We start from the raw sequence: 19794 nt of genomic DNA on the forward strand, positions 1-19794 counted from the left end.
GCATTTCCTTCAAGAATGGATTTAACTCATCTTCTTGGCTTGTACCCTCAAAAGCAATGATTCCAGTAGGATGTCTCAGAGCAGGAATTTTCTTCATTCCATTGCCCATGGTATGGTTCTTTCCAAAATCATGAGGACAGGGAACTCTTTTCTCCACTAACAGTTAAAAAAAATTGAGAATTTTCTAGGTAGACCAAACATTTTTAGTCATGTATCTGATTCACAACTCTGATAAGTTTATTTACATTGTAGATGGACATCAACTTTTTGCTGAAACAGAAGCACATGAGGTGTCCAATATCAATTCTACAAGTCTTCAACAAGGTAAGCCTGATCTTGTTGAGGAGAGAGATGCTAAAACCATTTTCAAGCCTGGCAAGCATGCTGATGAACTCATGAAAGAGGACGATGAATCTGTGTCTAAAGTTTTAGACTGGTTTAAAAGAAGTTCTAGTACTGAAGATGAGGAAGATGTATCAACAAAGTCCCAAGGCAGGGCACCCAGAGAGGAAGTGGATATGTCAATCAGAACAGCAGTTCTTCCTACAAAGCACAGTGGGCCTGGTGTGCATGGAAAAACAGAAGATACAGAAGAGACAAAATTTGCAAAGATTAAACAACAGAGCAGAATTTCATCTACATCCTTTACTTCAGAAAACATACAGCTGATAAAGGAGAGAGTGAAGCCTAAGACAGGGGAAGCAAATGAGAAGCAAAATGATAAACTGCTGACTGAATTTGATTGTACAAGAGTTGAAGAAAAAGAACATGGTCAAGAAATCAAACAACAAAATAAAAAATCAAATCTCTTAGACCATCAAGGGCACAAGCTACCAGCTCAGAAATTTGAATCGGAGAAGGCAATGCAAGAAAAAAGAAGAATAAGGGAGATCAGAGCATTCTGGGAAAGGGATAAAACTATCCCCAGTCATGGAGAGAAAGAAGTTAGTATCAATGCTCATGTTTCAGGTGGCCATGCATTAACAGGTCTCAGTGAAAGTGACCAGGTAAAGAGATCCGCAGTGTATCTACCCAAGGCATTGCATAATTTGAGCAATAATACATTGAGAAGTCCTGAAGTAAGTTGTGCAAGCAGGGCTTCAAGAAACAAAAGTTACCATTCTTTTGAATCAGAACCAAGCCATGCATTTGGAAAGCCAGAAGGGACACTTCAATCTGATGAACTCCCAAAAGCCAATAACTTGCATCCCAGAGCTGGTGTCACTTCAGTTTCCTCAAAAAGCAAAGATGAAGATGAGAAGGAAACTCTTAAAGGGAAAGTTGCTGCTTCTTCCCAACAGAAGCCCAGCTTCCAGGTTTTGTCTTTAAAAGAAAAGATGAATGAAAAGTCCAAGAATCAAATTTTAGATCCTTCACACTTCCAGAGTCTGAGAAACTTCTGGGATACTGGAGTTAAATTCCAAAGCAGCATTGACAGGGGAGATGATTCTTTGCCAAATAATACTAGATCAATAGCCTATGAAAGAAAATCAAAGGAAGATAAAAAAGGCAGAGATAATGTGAGCAAGCAAGGGTTGATTCAACAACAAACCCAAACATCTGAGAGAGAAAAACCAACGAAACTAGATTCTGAGGTATGCAAAAAGTCTTTAGGATCTCCTATCCTAAAAGGTCTGAATGTGACACACACAAAAAATACAGACTTTCTCCAGCTGGACAGACAACCAGTTATCTCAAAATCCCAGGAAAAGATGGATCTTCCAGAGCAAGTTAGAGAATGTACAGAAAAAAACATTGTTTCATCAAAAGATCATAATGTATCCTTGCAGCTCCAGTCACCTGATGGTAAAGATACTTTAAAAGAGACAGTACTAGGTGATAAACTATATTTACCTATAGAAAAAGGGGAAAACAAGACTACTTCTTTGGATAAAGAGGAAGTTGCAGCGACTGTGGATAAAGTTGTTCTACCTGCAGGTGAGCTTGATATATTTAAATCATGTCTAGAGAAGCTAGAAAAGGAAGCCTCTGAGATGTCATGTAGCTTAAACCTAAAAGAAAACATTTTAAAAGGGACACATTTTGAGTCAAATCAGTGCAAGGTCTTTCACAGAACAGGGGACGACCATCATGATATTTCTGTTGATGATCAAGGACAAGAAATAGGCAAAAGTACAGGACAAGTGAATGTGTCATCAACAGATCAGCATGAGAACAGAAAAAGTCTCAGAAAACTGTTCAGGGAATTCAAACCTTTGTATCTACAATATAAGGCAGCAGACAAGGATGATACTCTTGAGGGCTCTCAGAGGCCTCAAGCTGGTTTGGAGAACCTTCTCCCACAAACTCATGTATCTCAACCTTCTGAATACAGAAGGGTGGGAAAGAAAACATACAATGACTCAAATAGTATATCACAAACTAACTTCAGTGTAGAATCAGCACACCAAAAAGCTACTGGTCAGCCTGAAGAGGTCCATGAGCTCATAGAGAAGTCTGTAGCTGGATCCAAGGTCAATAGCTTGAGTTCTGCTCTAGAGAAGCTGCTGAAGGAGGCTTCTGAAGCACCACCTCCTAAACCCAAACATGCTGACAGCACAGCATGGGGGACTGCTGAGAAGCAAGTTAAAAGGACAAGGTATGAACATGGTGGAGAAGTGCCTCAGGAAATCAGTGAGACTGTGGAAAGGTCTGTTGCCCCATCCAAGGCCAGTGACTTGAGTTCTGCTTTAGAGAGGCTTCTGAAGGAGGCCGCTGGAACACCACCTCCTAAACCCAAACGTGCTGACAGCACAGCCCAGAGAACTGCTGAGGTGCAAGATAAAGGCATAACTTATGAGCATGGTGAAGAGGTGCTGCAGGAAATCAGTGAGACTGTAGAAAGGTCTGTTGCCCCATCCAGGGCCAGTGGCTTGAGTTCTGCTTTAGAGAGGATGCTGAAGGAGGCCTCTGAAGCACCCCCTCCTAAACCCAAACGTGCTGACAGCATAGTACAGGGGACTGCTGAGGTAAAGGCTATGAGCACAGCCCATGAGCATAATGGAGAGCTGGTGCAGGGAGCTGGTGAGACCACAGAAAGATCCGCACTGTCCAACACTGAATGTAGAGGCTCTGATGTTAATTTTCAGAATCCACCCAAAGAGGTCTCTGAAACACCAGCTTCTGTGCTGGAAAATATGGATAAGAAAATCCATGATAAAATACAGACTAGTGTAAGTATATATGTTCCACATCAACGAGACAGAGATCACCCTCAAGAAATACAAGAAACAATAGAAAAAACTTCTGTTTCAAATATCGCAAAATTTGGTGAATTCAGTCGCTCTTTAGAAAAACTACTTCAAGAAGCATCTGCAGCTTCATGTCCAATCTCCAAAGATTTATATCAGCAAGAAGAATTTGAGGGTCATACATTATCCTCAGAAAAAGAGACTCTATTCATGAAAAGGTCACAGCCATACAATGCCTTATGTAGCCATGACACACAAATGAAGACAGTTCTTAAAGAGGGAGCTCCAGAAAAATATGTCAAAGCCTCAGTTAAGGATCTTGCAGTAAGTGAAACTGAAGCTTCTGGTCTTGAAAGAGAGGGAGCTATTAATAAAATAGGAGAGAGAAACATGGTTCCAGTTGATCTTCATCCCTTGGAAGGCAAGACGAATATGGTTGCAGTCAAACCATTTGAGATAAATGCTAAAGGGATGAATGAAAGCACATTCTTGGAGGCTTCTGAACAGAATTCAGAATTTCAAGCACTCGTGAATTTCAGAAGAACAAGTACACTGCTTGAAGATGAGAGCAGCTCTCTCCAGCCAGAAGAAGCTCAGTTCTGCCTAATGTCTCATCATGATGATAACAATGAAGAGGAAGGCAACAATTTAAATTTGGGATCCAAGTTTTCAGATGAAAACTCTGATTCCTGCTCTGGAACAGGAAGTTCAGCTCGTGAGCTATCTGATTTCTAAAATTCATGGTGCTGAGTTAAACATGGCTCCAATAATTTTTTTTTGTATCCAGCTTGAAATATATTAATAGAAAGTCTATGTGATACTTTCTTAATTGAGAAATTTGGATATTTTCTTGGGAGGGGTGGGAAGAACTAATTAAGCTGTTTGATTGGAAAGTGTTTAACAGACACTACATTTGGGTAAGCCATTTTTGGTAAGGATAGTTTAGCAGCATTAATCCACTTAGTCTTTGTGATTTACACTTTTCTTGTCCCATGTGACATTGCCTTGAAATTAATACATTTGTAACACTCAATCTAGTAATCCCTTCAAATATAGTGGATTAAAAGAAGAAAAAATATTGGTGGCTCACTGGTTTCATTCTTTTTATCTTTTTATCTTTTTTATCTTCAGAGACTAGCCAGTTTGACTGGCTAGTCTCTGAAGATAAATGCTTATCAGTGGAATATCTGGATATATGGATAATACCAATACTTTGCTATTTCATTTAGCATTGCTGCCTGTTGCACTGAAAAATGGCCATATAAATGAAAATGGCCATATAAATGAAGTGTCCATTTATTAGGATTCACATTATTTGGTTGAATGGCAGTTCTAGTTAATGTATAGTGTATGACAGTCATCGAAGACCTTAAGGTAGAGGAGATAATTTAACCTTTTTAGTCTCATACTGAGAAACTGGGAATATTTTCTTCTCCTGGAGAATCTGAGAAATACATGAAGTTCCCAGGGCCTGCCTACTTACATCCAAGCCTGTTTGGAAAGTGGTTTTCCAGAGAGAGTCAGTGAAAACTCAAGATAAGTGAGGAAAAATCAAATGTAATTTTGTTTCACCCATAATTACAGGCAGCATCACTGTGATCGGTTGGTGGAGGGAGAGGAAAGTGAGATAGGGCAGAGGGAAAGTCTGAAAGATTTCTGAAGGAGCTGTCTTGATTATGCTTTTGGAGACAATTGCATAACTTCAGGGTTCCAAATACATTCACACACCTCGGTTTTTGTGGGATTTCTTTGTTTGTTTGTTTATTGGTGCTTTTTTTGGGGGGGGTGTGTGTGGGGAATTGGTGTTCGGTTTTTTTGTGGTTTTGGTCAGTTGGTTTTGTTTGGTTTTGTTTTTTGTTGGGTTTTTTTGGTTACTCAAGCATTGAAACAAAATTACATTCATTGTGGAAAGATTAGAACAGAAAAATTTGCACCAAGGGAGAAAAGGAAAATTTTCTTTTGTGGTGATTCCTGAGAAGATGGTTACAAAATGGCTGCAATCTGAGTTTATCCTATATTAATCTTAACCAATTGAGTGCAATAATTGCCACAAATGCTGTTATTAGTCAGTAAAGATAGACCTATACCTATACAAGGCAAATCACTTGTCTGTCAAATCACTTGTCAGACTTGTCTGTCTCCCCTGATGACTGGGGGTGTTTAGAGAGAAAAAATGGATACTTAAAATTTGATGTTTATTTTATTTTGGATTTATCTTTTATTTTCATTGAATGTTCACTGTCTTTGCTTGCTGTGAAAATAGATTCTAATGAGAAACCTATGGTTGGTTCTTCATTGACTGGCTTAAAGTGTCCTGCCTGTGTGTGCAGTGTTCATGTGTTTTGTCTCGTAACAGGTTCTGAAGAAGAATTAAACCCTGTTTTGATGGCTTTGAAAAGGAGTGCAGATAGGAAAAAGCCTTCCAAAAGTCTAGAGGACATTCCATCAGCCACCTCAAGTGAGCACAAAGCTTGTGTGTATCTGCCATGGTCCCCAGTTTGGCTTAAATGTGTTCATGCTGGTCTTCCATACAGCCCTGCCAAGTCATGGCTTTGTTTTTGTTTCTCAATAAGCTGTATGGAGGTTATACTTTGGAGGTTATTATTTTCTCATATGGTTTAATTTTCAGTTCTTGGTGTTAATTTTGGAACAAGGCTGGTCTGTGAAGCAGATATCTTCCAGGAGTGCACTGTGTTGAGCAGTGATTAACTGTTTCCTGGATAGTTTTTCAATTGTGAAAGTATTGGCAATTACCCAAACCAGTAATGAGCAGTTACTGTCATTACCTCCTGGTTGCTGGCTTGGGTCAAATAAGTAGACAGTGAAAGCATGAAAAACTCAGTTTAATAATGGTTCACCTGTGTATTCTAGCAGTAAATGTATCAACCTCACTTTAAGACAATACAGTGAGATAATATTATACTTAAAATGAATTCCCAGCTTCCCTCAGTATCCACCTTGGATTCCTTGGTTTTTTAAAAATTATTATTCCTGTCTCACTTCACCCTGCCCCTGAGTGCTTTCATGCTTATCTCATGTCTAATGGGGAAGACACAGACTGAACTTACATTTGTGAACTGAAGCATGGAAATGTAGAATTTTTAAAGATATTAGCAAGTTGTTCTTCTAATACTACTTATGCTACTGCTTGCATTCTAACCAGTTTCTAGGTTTTAGGTGTGCACTAACATTGTTGCAACAATATGCTGATAGAAACTATGTCACCATGAGACCCCTGCTTGGATGTAGGCTTTGAGGTAGAATGTCAAGTAAAAGCCTCTTGAATTTAACCCTTCCCATGGCTCTGCTGGTTTGTCTGTGGTTTTGGTCCTCATTACTCTTAATTTTGTTAATATCACTGCCATCCATTTTATATTGAATAACAAAGTTTCTAACTGTGCTATTTTTCCTGAACAGATAAAGAAAAAATAAATAAACCAAAGGAAGAATTAGTTCTTAGTGCTGAAGATGGTAAATATAATTTGTTTCTGCATGGAAATTTGTTGCTTTTTCAATGGCCTCTGTTTGCTAGTGAAGTTCTTTTTTTTTTTTTTTTTTTTTTTTTTTTTTTTTCCCAACGTTTTTTATGTTGTGGTTTTAGATTTGGTTAACCTCAGTGTGGCTGGAAAGCTTTTGTAGCATTCTGTGGTGGTGTTTATCCTTAAGGAATCTATTTGTGTCCTCCTGTATCTGTAGAAACTGTGCCACTTACCAGTGTATTCTTTTGGCCTTCAGTCATTCAGCCTATGAGCTACTGAAATCATAGGGAGCTTTGAACACAAGCTCAGTTGAAAGAAATTTGCCTCAGTAAATATTCAATTTTTCTGCTTATCCATTGCATTGTAAGATCCAAGATGACTTTTGCTAGTGCAAGACACCTTTCAGAATACCTCAATTGGAAAGGAACCTCTCTTAATATCCCTGCCTTAGTCCTATAAAGTACCATTATTGTAAGCAATAGATGAACTTCTAGATCAGCCACTGCTGATATCATCAGTCCATTAGTGAATTATAGATGCCTTGCAGTTAATTTTTTCTATATACCCTTAGAAATTCCAAATCTAAGAAAAATGAAAAGCAAACCTGCTCTGAGAATGTGTCAAAATAAACAGAATTGAAAACTATCAAATAATATTGAATATAGTGAAATATAGCACACAATTCTTTATTTACTGCATTGGAGCACTACAGTTTTAAAAGAACAGTTGTGTGCAGTTGTATTTTTTATTTCATGGTTTAGATGCTTTAAAGCATTGTGCATGCCAGTGGCCCATAGTAGCAATAGGATAATCATAGCATATTAGAATACCTACAATACCCCGTAAAGTAACAAGACTTAAGCACCATCCTGCACTCTGCTTTCACCTGGAGACTCCTACTGAAAGCCTGTTTTGGCATTCAGTGTGAATGTTTACAGACTAATCTGAAAAGAGCAGAGGGAATTTGAGTTTAATTTGTTAAGACTGAAGTTATGAAAAATGACACAGAGCAAATTGATGGCTGTACAGGCAGAATAAGGCAAGTTCTCTTGAAAAGACTGTTCTTTAAGAACAGCTAAAAGACTGATTTTTTTAGCTTGTACACTTATATTACACTCATATTTTCTCATGATCCAGCTCCTCAAAGGAGAACAGCAATGCAAAACACAGAAACAGAATCATGAATTGTTTAAGTTGGAGAAAACCTTTAGGATCATCAAATGCAACCTTTAACCCTGCATGGGCAAATTCACCACTGAGCCATGTCCCTAAGTCTGAATTTATGTTTGCATAAGCAGAAAGGCTCCATAATGCACCAAAATCAAAAAGACCTAACACCCACACAGGCCTAATACCTAAATGACTACTAACTATTGGAAGGAAAAAACCCACAATGTTCATGTGGTCTGGGGAAGTAAAAAAACCCCAAACCACCAAAAAACCAGAAAAATCCCACATATAAAGTATATTGATGTTATTTATAACCTTGCAAAACTGTGCTGCTGAATGACTGCTAATACTGCACTGAGCAGGTCCGAAACCTGATCAGCATCAAGAGAGGACTGAAAATGCATCAGAAAGTGAGTAATAGGATTCTTCCAGCAGATACTGGAGAGGCTTTTCCTCTGACAGCTGAACTAATACACTAACAATACTTTTTCATTTAACAAGTTACACATCTGGGCTAGATACTTGCTCTAAGTACTGCATCTGATTGCATACTAACAATAACTGATCTTTTGAGCATTGGTTGAGTTTTGACATCAAAAGCTTTGCAAAAGTTTCACTCACCTTGCAATCAATCCCAAGTGTGTACAGTGTTTCATTTTATGCAATAAATATGTGCTCCTCTAGGTAGCTGTTTGTTGCCATATAATTTTCTGTCACATCACATTGATGCATCTCACAATGTTATCCAATTCATGTTTGTATATTATTAAATAGAAGTGGGGCTAGAGCATGAAAAATTCTGAGGATCATGAGCTTACTGCAAACTGGATTTTTGCAAGCCTAGCTTGTGCAATTAGGTTTTGTACAGTGAAAGAGCACAGAAGTGAGCTGCAGTAGAGGTATGCAAGTATGGAAGAGAGTACAAAAAAGTGCATCATTAATAAGATATGCATCTTATAATTAAGTAGGAATACTGGCAACTTCCTTGGCCAGATCTAGAATTTGCTTGATTTACGGAAATTTACCTATTGCAGTTAAATAGACTGAGTAAACTAGAACAAAGTTTGGCTTCTTACTAAGAATATGATGATAATTCTAATGTCAGTGATGATATTGTTAGTGTACAAGTGTGCTTATTCTTGTTGTAGGAGGAAAATCTAGAAGGTAATCTGCAATGTTTTCTTCATCACTTTTGATCAGAATTTGCTTTTAGCACCCAACCTACCTCATATCAAGCAACATTTCTGGTCCTGTCAAAGTTTGTTGGTCACTGTTACAGACAATGCCAAAGTAGATTATTCTTCCTAATTACAGCTTCTCTGAGTCCTATGGGGGGAAAAAGCCCCTTGCATCCAAGGTGGTTGTGCATGTGCATGGATTTCATCCAAAGTGGTTTGCTTCTGTGTCCTGTTATGGATTCTCACTGTTCTGATGTACAAACATGTTTTTGAAGCCTTTTGAATTACTGCTTTTCATTTTCCACAGTGACTTCACAGCCTGATAAACCATTTTCCAACCCTGAAAAACTCAAGGGACTGAGCAAGTCGGTACCATCATTCTTACAGGAAGAGGTAAGCTCCATCTCTGAAATATTATTGTTTCAGATACCATTAACTCTGCAAGTAAAATTTCAGAACTCCCAACAACATGCCATGCTTGATTATTGTTGTTATCATCATTATGGTGTGAACCTTGGAATAAGCTCTGAGGCCATATTCTAACCTCCTAAAATGACATTGAAGTTTGAACTGTCATGCCTATGATGTCTACAATTCTCTATCAGAAGAATTACAGAATGGTTTGATTTGGAAAGGACCTTAAGACTGTCCAGTTCCAACCCCCCTGCCATGGGCAGGGATGCATTTCACTAGACCAGGTTGCTCAGGGCTCCATCTAACCTGGCCTTGAACACTTCCAGGGGTGAGGACAGCCACAGCTTCTCTGGGGAACCAGTGCCAGTGCCTCACCTTGCAATGAAAAACTTCTTCCTAGTATCTTATCTAAACCTATCATCAGTATCTTATCTAAACCATCTGAACAGAGAAAAAATCCTGGTCTGCTTTTTCTTAACAGAATAGACATAACCAGATTTTATAAGCAAATTGAAAAGGTCTTTATATGCTAAATGTTTATTTATATAAATAACTATTTTCTTAATATGTGTGGAAACTGTTGTTTACTAATCTTGTATCTGTTATGAGAAGATCTATGACATCAGTTCAAAACTGTTTGAAGGAGCGGGGAGACCTTGTAAATTGTTCCTAGGTGGAGTACAACAGGAAGATGAAGTTGACTGTAACAGCTTGCGTAGGAAGACACATGTGGGAAGGGGAATCAATTCTTTAGTGCAAAAGTAATACTGAGAAAGAATGGGGTTGTGAGTACATAACCTGATAATGACCAAGGAAACAAAAGCTGCAATTCCCTCGTGGAAAAGCAAAGCCCTGCTTCCCTCTTGCCAGAAAGACTTTGCAAAACCATTCACTGTATCCAGTGCTGTTCTCTGAATGTTGCCTTCTGGCCAGCTGCCCTTTAGAGAGAGGCACAGAGCTGACATCATTTACTATATAACAGAAAGGACTGCTAAAGGAACTGAGCATTAACAATTGCATAGGCTATGCATGAGACAGTGACACAGAGAAGTTGAGTTAAATTGTCCCAATAAACTTAATTTTGTAATTTTTCTTTGCTACTTGAGATCTAAAGCATACAAACAAACCCCCAAATCTAGTTGCATTGCTGCTTAAAAAAATTATCAGTGTAGGGTGTTCATCAGAAAAACTCCCTGTCAACTTTAAATGCATGACCTAATTCTAGAAATATTATTCATGTTGCACTACAAGGGAATTTAAATTCAGACGTCCACTGAGTCTCAACCTGCATTAAAATTCTGTTTGTTTGTTTGTTTTATAATTTTCTTTCTGACTATAAAGAACACACACAGACTTTTTTTCTGTGATGTTTTTGTAGAGTGATGACAGAGAGACAGATACAACATCAGAAAGCAGTTATTCCTTTGGCAGAATCAAGAAGAGTCCCAGCTCTCTAACCAATCTTAGCAGCTCTTCTGGCATGGCCTCCTTATCCTCTGTATGTAAACCAAAGCATTACTTTAAAGGCACTTTGCTTTTGCTAATTTCTCCAATATTGTTTTGGCTCTTTTCTCATTCATTGTGTTTTTCTTCCCTTGTCATCTCTGTCTCCTTCTTTCCATTTCTGTTATATGAACATAACATAGTTCCTTGCATGGAATTGCCTGAAGCAAGTAAAGTAAAATTAAATCGATTTCAATTTTTTTTCCTAGTAATATATTGGAGCTTGTTCAGGGCTCTGAACAAAGATATGGATTTTACCCTCAGAGCTTACATTTGTAGCTGAAAATGAGGAACAATTCACAAAGAACAAACATTTAGAAAGGGAGAAAGGGGAGAAAGATAAGTCAAAGTGGGAGATATTATTGGTATATCAGGTGTGTAGTTGAATCAACTAGCTAACCAAAAGTCATTGGTTTATGTGGACTTTGAGTAAGAAAAACAGAATTTTGGGGAAGGATATTGAGATGAAAAATATATATATATACAGACACATCTTTCTTCTTCTCTGTATTTAGTATTTAATTTTCAGTGGTTTATTTAGTTACATATTTATGTACATAATTCAGCCATATAGACTTTATCTCTTAATCTTTTTGTTAGTATTTTAAGAAAGTCTGTTGTCTAAACTCTTAGGCTCTGCTTGCTGCAAAGAAGATGAGCTGAGGAGATGTAGAAATAATATTTCAAGGATCTGCACACAGGCCATCTTCATATCTACAGCATCCTATAATTTAATTTCTTCTATCTCAATGCAGTAAACCCATTCAATTTTTTTTTTGGTATGAATTCTGGCCAAACACCTTTGATTTCCAATATCTTTCTTTCATTAATCTGCTTGCTGAGAAGCTTGTATAATAGTGTCTATTACATTTTATCTAAAGAGTTGCAGTTGATTCCTTTACTGTCTGAATCCTGAGCACAACTTCCCTGATCCTGAAGTACCTGGTGAAATGCAATGTCTGGAAAATATTTCTCCTCTTGTACACTGCAGGTGAGTGGCAGCCTAATGAGCATCTACAGTGCAGACTTTGGCAATGTGGATGTGAAGGGGAACATTCAGTTTGCCATTGATTATGTGGAGCAGCTGAACGAGCTCCACATCTTTATTTGCCAATGTAAAGACCTGGCAGTGGCAGATATTAAGCGACAGCGTTCAGACCCGTAAGTACAAAGAATGCATTTATTTTCTAATGGAAGTTTTTCTTTTAATGTGGAAATGAAAACTGCTGGGGTTTTCCAGTCTCTCTAACCTGCTAGAGTAAAGCTCCCAAGAAGTAGATGAAGAGGCTGTAATGTGCTTTGTGAGGTTTTTTTTTTCTTTTTTTGCTTTGATTGAGTATAGAACTGACCTCATAAATTGGTGTTTGTATATGTATTAACATAGGAAATTAAAACTTTTAAGAATATTAAATTATCTTTTGAAATACACTTTTCAGATGGTAAATACCACTTTGATATGTTTTCAGTAGGATTAGAACCTATAAATGTGACATTTGGCCCTGCCACAGGTATATATTCTGTATTTTCATGTGCTGAGGAGACATTTCAACAGATTTTTCCCTGGAGAAGGATATTATAAGAAAGTGATGATTTTATACATCACCACTGCTGTTGTAATTCTTAAATATGCAAGTTGAATGCCTACTCAAGTGGATTTCTTTTACTTAATGAGCAAATACTTGTGTATTTTGGAAGATGAAGTTGGAGAGGGTCTGGATTTTTTAGGTTTTTGGGGATTTTTTCACTCTTCTAACAACCCTGTCTAAATTTTAGATATGTAAAGACCTACCTGCTTCCAGAGAAATACAGACTGGGCAAACGGAAGACATCTATCAAAAAGAAAACTTTTAATCCAGTCTACAATGAAATACTGCGGGTATTTATCAAACTATTACTAGATATAATATACTGTATGTGTGATGTGTGAGGAACCTCAGCTTTTGGGCATATTGCACTCAAAAGGGACATTAGCATGAGAGAGATTGCTCTGCAGAGCTGGCTGTGTGCTTCCATTAATAGGTTAACTCTGCAGTGGTCTCTGGATCCAGCACTGAGAACACTGGTGGTTTTATACTTCTTGTAAACAAACACAAGCCATGTATGAGCTTAAGCTGTTAGAAATAAAAAGGAAATAGTTGGGTTTTATTATATCTGTTTGCTTTCTGAAATGCAGAAGTGGGCAGTTATGGACAAGTAAAAGACACTTTTTTTCTAACCGTGTTGCTTTCTGACACAGCATTAGTAAAATTCATCTTGTTTTAATTTTTTTTTTTTACTTCTTCCTGGCAGTATAAAATTGAGAAGGAGCTCCTAAAGAATCAAAGCCTCAATATCTCTGTCTGGCACAATGACACCTTTGGTAGGAATAGCTTCCTTGGTGAAGTGGAGTTGGATTTAGGAGCTTGGGACTGGAATGATCCATCCAATAAGCAGATCAACTGGTTTCCTCTCAAGCCAAGGGTAAGTTGGCTGTATTGCATTTTCTGCTGTGCAAGTACAAAACCAAATCGTTATTTAGGCTTGTTCTTGTGTGTTCTGTGGGTTTTGTGCTGATTATAATGGCAAATACTTATACACTGGTAAACAGAAATACAGTTCTGAGATGTCTTGTAGTCTAGCTAGCTATTACAGTAGGATAAACTTTCTCACAGTCTAAGGAATAGGAATTTCAAAATATTTCTCATTGTTATATTGCTGCAACTGATATCTGAAGGCACTTGTTAACCAAATATGGAGTAAACCTGCTGAGGATGTGGAGCAAGTGCAGCACCATTTTAAATTCAGATGTTTGGTTTCATTTTTTTTCATTTCAGACTTCAGCAATAACACTTAATCTAGAAAACAGAGGGGAGATGAAACTAGCCCTCCAGTATGTCCCACATCCAATTGGAGGTAAGCATTGCTGCTTTGCTTAGGCTTGTCAAGCCTTTGGTGTTTCTGTCCTTTTTTTTTTTTTGAAATTAAAAAGAAAATGTCCTCACTTAATGTTTGTCATTCACTTCAGACAGCTTCTGTTTTTTTTCCTAGAGGAGTAAGTCACTCTGATTTTGAATACAGTTTAGAACCCCAAAGACCATTTTGAGGTCTTTTGTTGTTTTTAATGTTACTGATGAAGAAATTACCTCATTCTCATAATCTAAGATTTGTAATGCAATATCTACGTGTAACAAAATTGTTTTCTCAATAATTTTAGGGATTATAAATCATCAGGCAGATGCTGTGATGTGCTAAGCAATGACAACACACTGAATTTCAAGCAATACTAGGTGTAGGAAGTAGCAGCAAGTATTTAGAAGGCAGAAATTTATAGCAGTCTGATCAGTTTGGTTTAATCTTGTCTGGCAGCAGATAGTGGACCACTCTGAGAGTGAAGCCAGGTCAGGTCTTTAATCCAGACAGACAGTCAGTAAGAGCCAAATATATTAAGAACGTAAAAGAGCTTATTTGAAAGTACAAGCAACAATAAATGCTAACATCACATAAAGTGATGACAAGCTGATCTGTTTATCTAGGAGTCTTGGGAAGAGAAGACCAGTGGCATGTATTTCCTTAGCTGTAACAGAAGAAAAGTCATTGTAGGAGTGCAGACATGATGTGATCTTGCAGTACTTTGATGGGATGAAGATTTCAGCTTCCAGAGTACAGAGAGCAATGTTGAATTAAGATATGAGATAACAAGTCCAGGCTGAATATCACCTCTTCAAATGGGCAAGAACTGCTGCATCAGACAAAATACCTTTAAAAGCTATCTGCTTAAGCAGATTTTTTTTGTTTTTGGTTTTTTTTTTTTTTTTTTTTGTTTTCTACAGGAAAGAAGACTCTATCTACTGGTGAGGTCCACATCTGGGTGAAGGAATGCCATAACCTCCCTCTTCTGAGAGGCAATAGGCTCAACTCTTTTATTAAATGGTAAGAATTGTGGTTGAAGTCATCAAACATGGTGGCCTAATAATGCTACCATTGTGCTTTCTAGTTGTATCTTCTTTTTCTACATTCATATTGAAAGAACACTGAATTGCTTTCTGATTCTCCTTTATTGTAGTGCATATTGTCCTGCATAGTTTACAGGTTCCAGATGCTATGTATCACCAAGTAAAACTTACTGTGTCATTATTACACTTTGGTTTTGTCTCTCAGTCACTTGGTGGAAGGACTAGTCAAACTGTTCCGGCTTTTATTCACATTTAAGCAAAACATGTTTGTGCAAAACATGGTTTAGCTTAGCAAATGTTGGGAGGAGACAGAAGAGTGAAATAGCGTAATAGTGTGAATGTATAGTTGGATTTCTTCTCCCTTCCTTTCCACACACAGACTAAAAATGTGGAGACAAGAATAACATGATGGTTGGGGAATCTCTGGCAGCAACAAAATGTTTCAGTGTCATCAGTGATAACACAGCAAATAAACTCACTTGTGCCTCTTCCCTACCTGCTTGCCCTTCCATCCTCTGAAGCACCTCTGAAGGGTGGATACCTGCTGCCAGTATTTCCTGCAAGGGACTGAGACTATGACCCTTCACTCCATCTCTGTAAAGCACTGTATCTTCAGTCCTATTTTAACATGCAAAACAAAGTTAATCAGAAGCTTTTGCCTTTTCAGTATGTTTAACACAGGCTGTGCTGTGCAAGTGCGAACTGACAGTGCTTTTTCTCTCTGAAGTACCATTCTTCCAGACACCAGCAGAAAAAGTCGCCAGAAAACAAGGACAGTTTCAAAAACTACAAACCCGGTGTTCAACCACACCATGGTCTATGATGGCTTTAGACCAGAAGATTTGAAAGAAGCCTGCATAGAACTCACAGTCTGGGATCACAACAAACTAGCAAACCACTTTCTGGGAGGCCTCCGGATAGGCCTTGGAACAGGTACTGGACAATCACCACATTAATACTTAATTTACAGAGTGGTCTTTCCTTTTTTTTTCCCTTTTCCATTTCTTCTCTTTCAGTCTTTCTTTTCTCTGGAACAGTTTCATTTAGTAACGTACCTATTCTTCAAAACAGATCCTGAAATGTAAATAATAGTCGTGTTAGGAGGGTTAGGATGACTGGCCAGGAGAAATATTAGAAACAAACCTTTGGCCATACATTGTATCTGGTACTGCTTAAAGTACAAGAATATGGTATTCCTGCACCTGAAATCTGATAATGTCTTGCAAACTTACTCATGCAAAAAAAATAGTGTAAAGACAGCAGTGGGTGGAAATAAAAGGATAGAACAGGAATGTAGGATAAGATTGGAAGATATTTGAATAGGAAAAATTATAAATGCAAACAAGTCTTTAGCGTAAGGGCAATATATGATATGCAGATATAGCAACAGGAAAAGCATACAATTCTTTTATTTGTCACTTTTATTCTGCTCTCTGATCTGAGAGGAGGATGTGCTTGGAGTCTTCTCAAGAAATGCAATGTACAAGCTACTTTTCACAAATTAAATTCTTGCATGGCTCACCAGAATAACCTAAATTACAAATTAGAATAATAAATCTTAATTTCAATTTTAAGTACCCGAGGTTGCATTTCATTATAAAATCAGTACTCTGTTTTATTGTTAAACCTTCTCAGATGTATGGGCAATTGGCATCTTTTTCCTTGGGATTGTGACAAAAAGACCAAGGATACAAAAGGAAAAAATCTGGACAAAGATGACAAAATTTGTGTGAAACAGTTGTTAATTGAATTTGACATAATTGCTCAAGAGCAAAAATGTAGAACTGGGTTTCAAAAGCACTACATCAGCTACTTGAAGAGGTGTAACCATTTTAGAGCAGGCAAATTTGATTGTCTGTGCTTAACTCTGCAGCAGATTAAGTAATTTTTCTCTTAAAACTGACATTTTTCTAGGCAAAAGCTATGGAACTACAGTAGATTGGATGGATTCTACTTCAGAAGAAACTGCCCTTTGGGAGAAGATGATGAACTCTCCAAACACGTGGATAGAAGATACACTACCTCTCAGGATGCTTATGGTTGCAAAATTGACAAAATAAGGTGGATTTTTATTTGTTAGTATCAAAAAGAAATCTTGGGAATTAAGTTGAAAGCATGGGGGTGGAACTTGGAAAAGAAACACAGTAGTAGCTTTTTTGACAGTTTCTGCTCTGTTACTGTTCTGGTTTTGTGCTGTCAAATGCCACTTTGTATTTCAAACATCTGCTTGCTGATCGTTATGTAAATTGTAGGGATTTTTAAATTTCTTATTCACTGAAAACAACTTCAAGAAAGAAGGTGCTTACAGAAATCAGTGTTAGAGGTAGCTGTGATACCTAGATTACTGTGTTGTCTAACTGAAACATTTCTGATCCCTTAAATGATCCCAATAACCAGCAGAAATATAAGAGCAAGTCAACTGTTTCTGTACATTGCTTGGATTGTTCTTGAAGGCTTACTGGTAAGACAGCAACATTAGTGTTAAAGCTCATTGGTATGTATTTGTATCCTCATTATGCCATGTTAGATCTCACCAGCATGGAACATGGGCGTGAAGAATTTAGTTTTTTGAAAGTTCCTCTAGTTGTAATAGTACATTTCTAGGACATGAAAGTTACTTCCCCAATGAAAGAAGCATGTCATGAAGTGTCACTGTTGACGTCCTATTCTACAAGGTGAAGAGGACTTAGTTCCAATGTACTGTAAAAAATCAGGGTTATAAAAGGTTTGCTTTATATATGTGTTAATCATCTTGCTAGCATAAAATACTTAGTCTTAAGTGCTGAAGATGTGAAGGTGAAACTTTTTTTATTCCAGTGCTACTCAAAAGGATCTAAATGTGCCAGTTTTAGTGATGGCAAGGATGTTGGGTATTTATTCTTCAAAGTGCACTTGTTTGTACCTGTATCCATTAGTTTGGGGTTTTTTTGCGAGAAGTGAACTTACCTGTGCTTCAGCGCCACCGTTAGGAGACTGGGAGGACTGTGGTGGGCTTTGCTTAGTTTTGAGGCATAGGAAATAAGACTGGAGTTTTTAACTTGTAGAAATGCATGCTACTGGTAGATAAATACATGATATACAAAATATATTCCTTTTGTTTCCTTTTTTTTTAATAAAAGCAGCCTATTTAAACTAAATAGGAATTCAGTTTTTATTAAATTCCAGTGGTTTATATTAGCCATTCAGCATGCAATATAAAAAAATGCAGACAGAAAACATTTTTGAAAATAAATGCACAGTTATTTACTCCAGCTAAGTCTAAAAGCTGGTGAAATCTTTCACTAAAGTTAGAGGGGAGAAGGGAGCTCTTCACAGCTCTAATGCAATTGCTTGATTTAATAATAGAAATTTAAATGTTACTTGGTATTTATTATACACTATGAATGGAAAAAAAGGAAAGAGGCTCTTCAGCCTTCAGGGAACCCACTATCTCTCTCATCAGCCAGGGAGTCTGTGGAGTTTAAAAGTGTCAAAAGCAGTTTGCCAGTCTTTGGTATCTTCCTGCTTCAGGTGTTTTGTATGAGATTCGTAATTGCTACAGCTTCCACTCTGCCAGACATATACAAAACACTTTTTGTGTGCACACAACACTTCAGAACAATGATTTTTTACCAAAGTGGTACAGCTGCTGCTTTGATTCTACATTCTTGAAGAGTCACTACAGAAAGGATGGTTATTCTGAAAGAGGCACCTAATTTATTTGTATTTGCTCCCTATATGAATAAATTTTGCATCTGAAAACATAGGTTGCTGTGAACATGACCTACAGTTTTACAGAATTATTGGTTCTGTTGCAGTTTTATCTCCTGTGAAGCTCAAATACATTGCTTCAGCTTTGTATTACAAATCAGCTTTAGGTTCAATTGTAGAGATGGGGTCTTAAGGCTCCACATTTGCAGGGCTTGCCTGGGTCTTGCCTCCAAATTTGCAGGACCCTCAAAGCCAGCAACTGACTCAGAATTCACTATTGAGGGACTGCTCAATAGTGGGCCACAAGTGTCATGTAATCTGCTGTCTTCTATACTCTACAAAATTTTTATACCTAAGCTTCACTGCTATCAAAATAAAATGTTTAGTTTGTCACAGTGACAGTCTCCTTGTCTTCTGATCAAGTAGAAGACATTCTGTGTCTTGCTGTTCTTTTAGTCCTCCTAGAGACTGACACAGAATTTTTCTGATATCTCAAAAGACTCTGCCTATCACCTTACTAATAGACCAATCCTCAAATTTTGAAAAGCTACCTGAACTTGAATGCAAGATTTACTTGCATGTTGCACTTGTAATTAACTAGTTTAATTAACTAATGACATAGGGGTACTATGTACGCATCTAGGTTAACCAAGAAACTGAGGCAAGTAACAAAACCTGTCCCTTAAGTACAAAACTTCCTCCCCAGTATTCAATACCTTTCTTTTCATTGTGTACAGACTCCCTAACTTCAGCAGTATGATAATATGCTGATAGAGAAATGTGAGTTGGGAACTTGGTTAAGACAAAAAGTTTCAAGAAACTGCTTACTTTGTTCTCAAGGCAAAGGGAAAGCCTTTAGTCATCCATAACCAAAATTTTAAAGGTGCATAATTCGCTACTCATTAAAGGGCAGTTTGATAAATTAATAGCTATGCTTTGTCATAAAGGTGAACTGGAATTAAGAATCAAAGCAGCCACACTCCTAAAATATCTTTATGTATATTAATTCTCGTCTGGAGAAACATACAAGTTCCTTCCTCTTCTCCTTCATGTTGCAAGTTCATCTTTATTTAGGCCATGATTTATTTTTCTTTTTAGCACATATGTGTGTATATGCATATAAACACATGTGTGTATATCTTCTAAATTACTCTGTTTTAATTTGCTATAAACCAGGCTTCAAAGTCCTAGCTCTCCTTTTGTGCTCTGTGTTCAGAAACCTCCCATTGCTGCAAGT

The 19794-nt window shown here is 37.5% G+C and overlaps 1 protein-coding gene across 13 annotated transcripts in view; it reads left to right on the top strand.

Moving 5' to 3' along the window:
- The window catches only part of SYTL2 (synaptotagmin like 2), a 53833-nt gene extending 35878 nt beyond the window's left edge, over positions 1-17955 (top strand). For 3 of the 13 annotated variants that reach the window (XM_041414227.1, XM_041414229.1, XM_041414228.1), the window contains exons 8-20: positions 253-1938; positions 5548-5649; positions 6609-6662; positions 8203-8250; positions 9317-9411; positions 10811-10930; positions 11927-12096; positions 12709-12811; positions 13225-13395; positions 13749-13827; positions 14745-14844; positions 15595-15800; positions 16782-17955. In XM_041414227.1, the coding sequence (XP_041270161.1) occupies positions 253-1938; positions 5548-5649; positions 6609-6662; positions 8203-8250; positions 9317-9411; positions 10811-10930; positions 11927-12096; positions 12709-12811; positions 13225-13395; positions 13749-13827; positions 14745-14844; positions 15595-15800; positions 16782-16927 (3080 nt within the window). In that variant the 3' untranslated portion in view covers positions 16928-17955. Of the gene's footprint in view, positions 1-252; positions 1939-5547; positions 5650-6608; positions 6663-8202; positions 8251-9316; positions 9412-10810; positions 10931-11926; positions 12097-12708; positions 12812-13224; positions 13396-13748; positions 13828-14447; positions 14507-14744; positions 14845-15594; positions 15801-16781 lie in introns of those variants that run through there. The other 10 variants (XM_041414230.1, XM_041414237.1, XM_041414233.1 and 7 more) reach the window with 10 other exon arrangements.
- The last annotated feature ends 1839 nt before the right edge of the window (positions 17956-19794 follow it).

Source organism: Onychostruthus taczanowskii, unplaced genomic scaffold (genome assembly GCF_017590055.1).
Source record: "Onychostruthus taczanowskii isolate IOZ18803 unplaced genomic scaffold, ASM1759005v1 scaffold44, whole genome shotgun sequence".
Classification (NCBI taxonomy): domain Eukaryota; kingdom Metazoa; phylum Chordata; class Aves; order Passeriformes; family Passeridae; genus Onychostruthus; species Onychostruthus taczanowskii.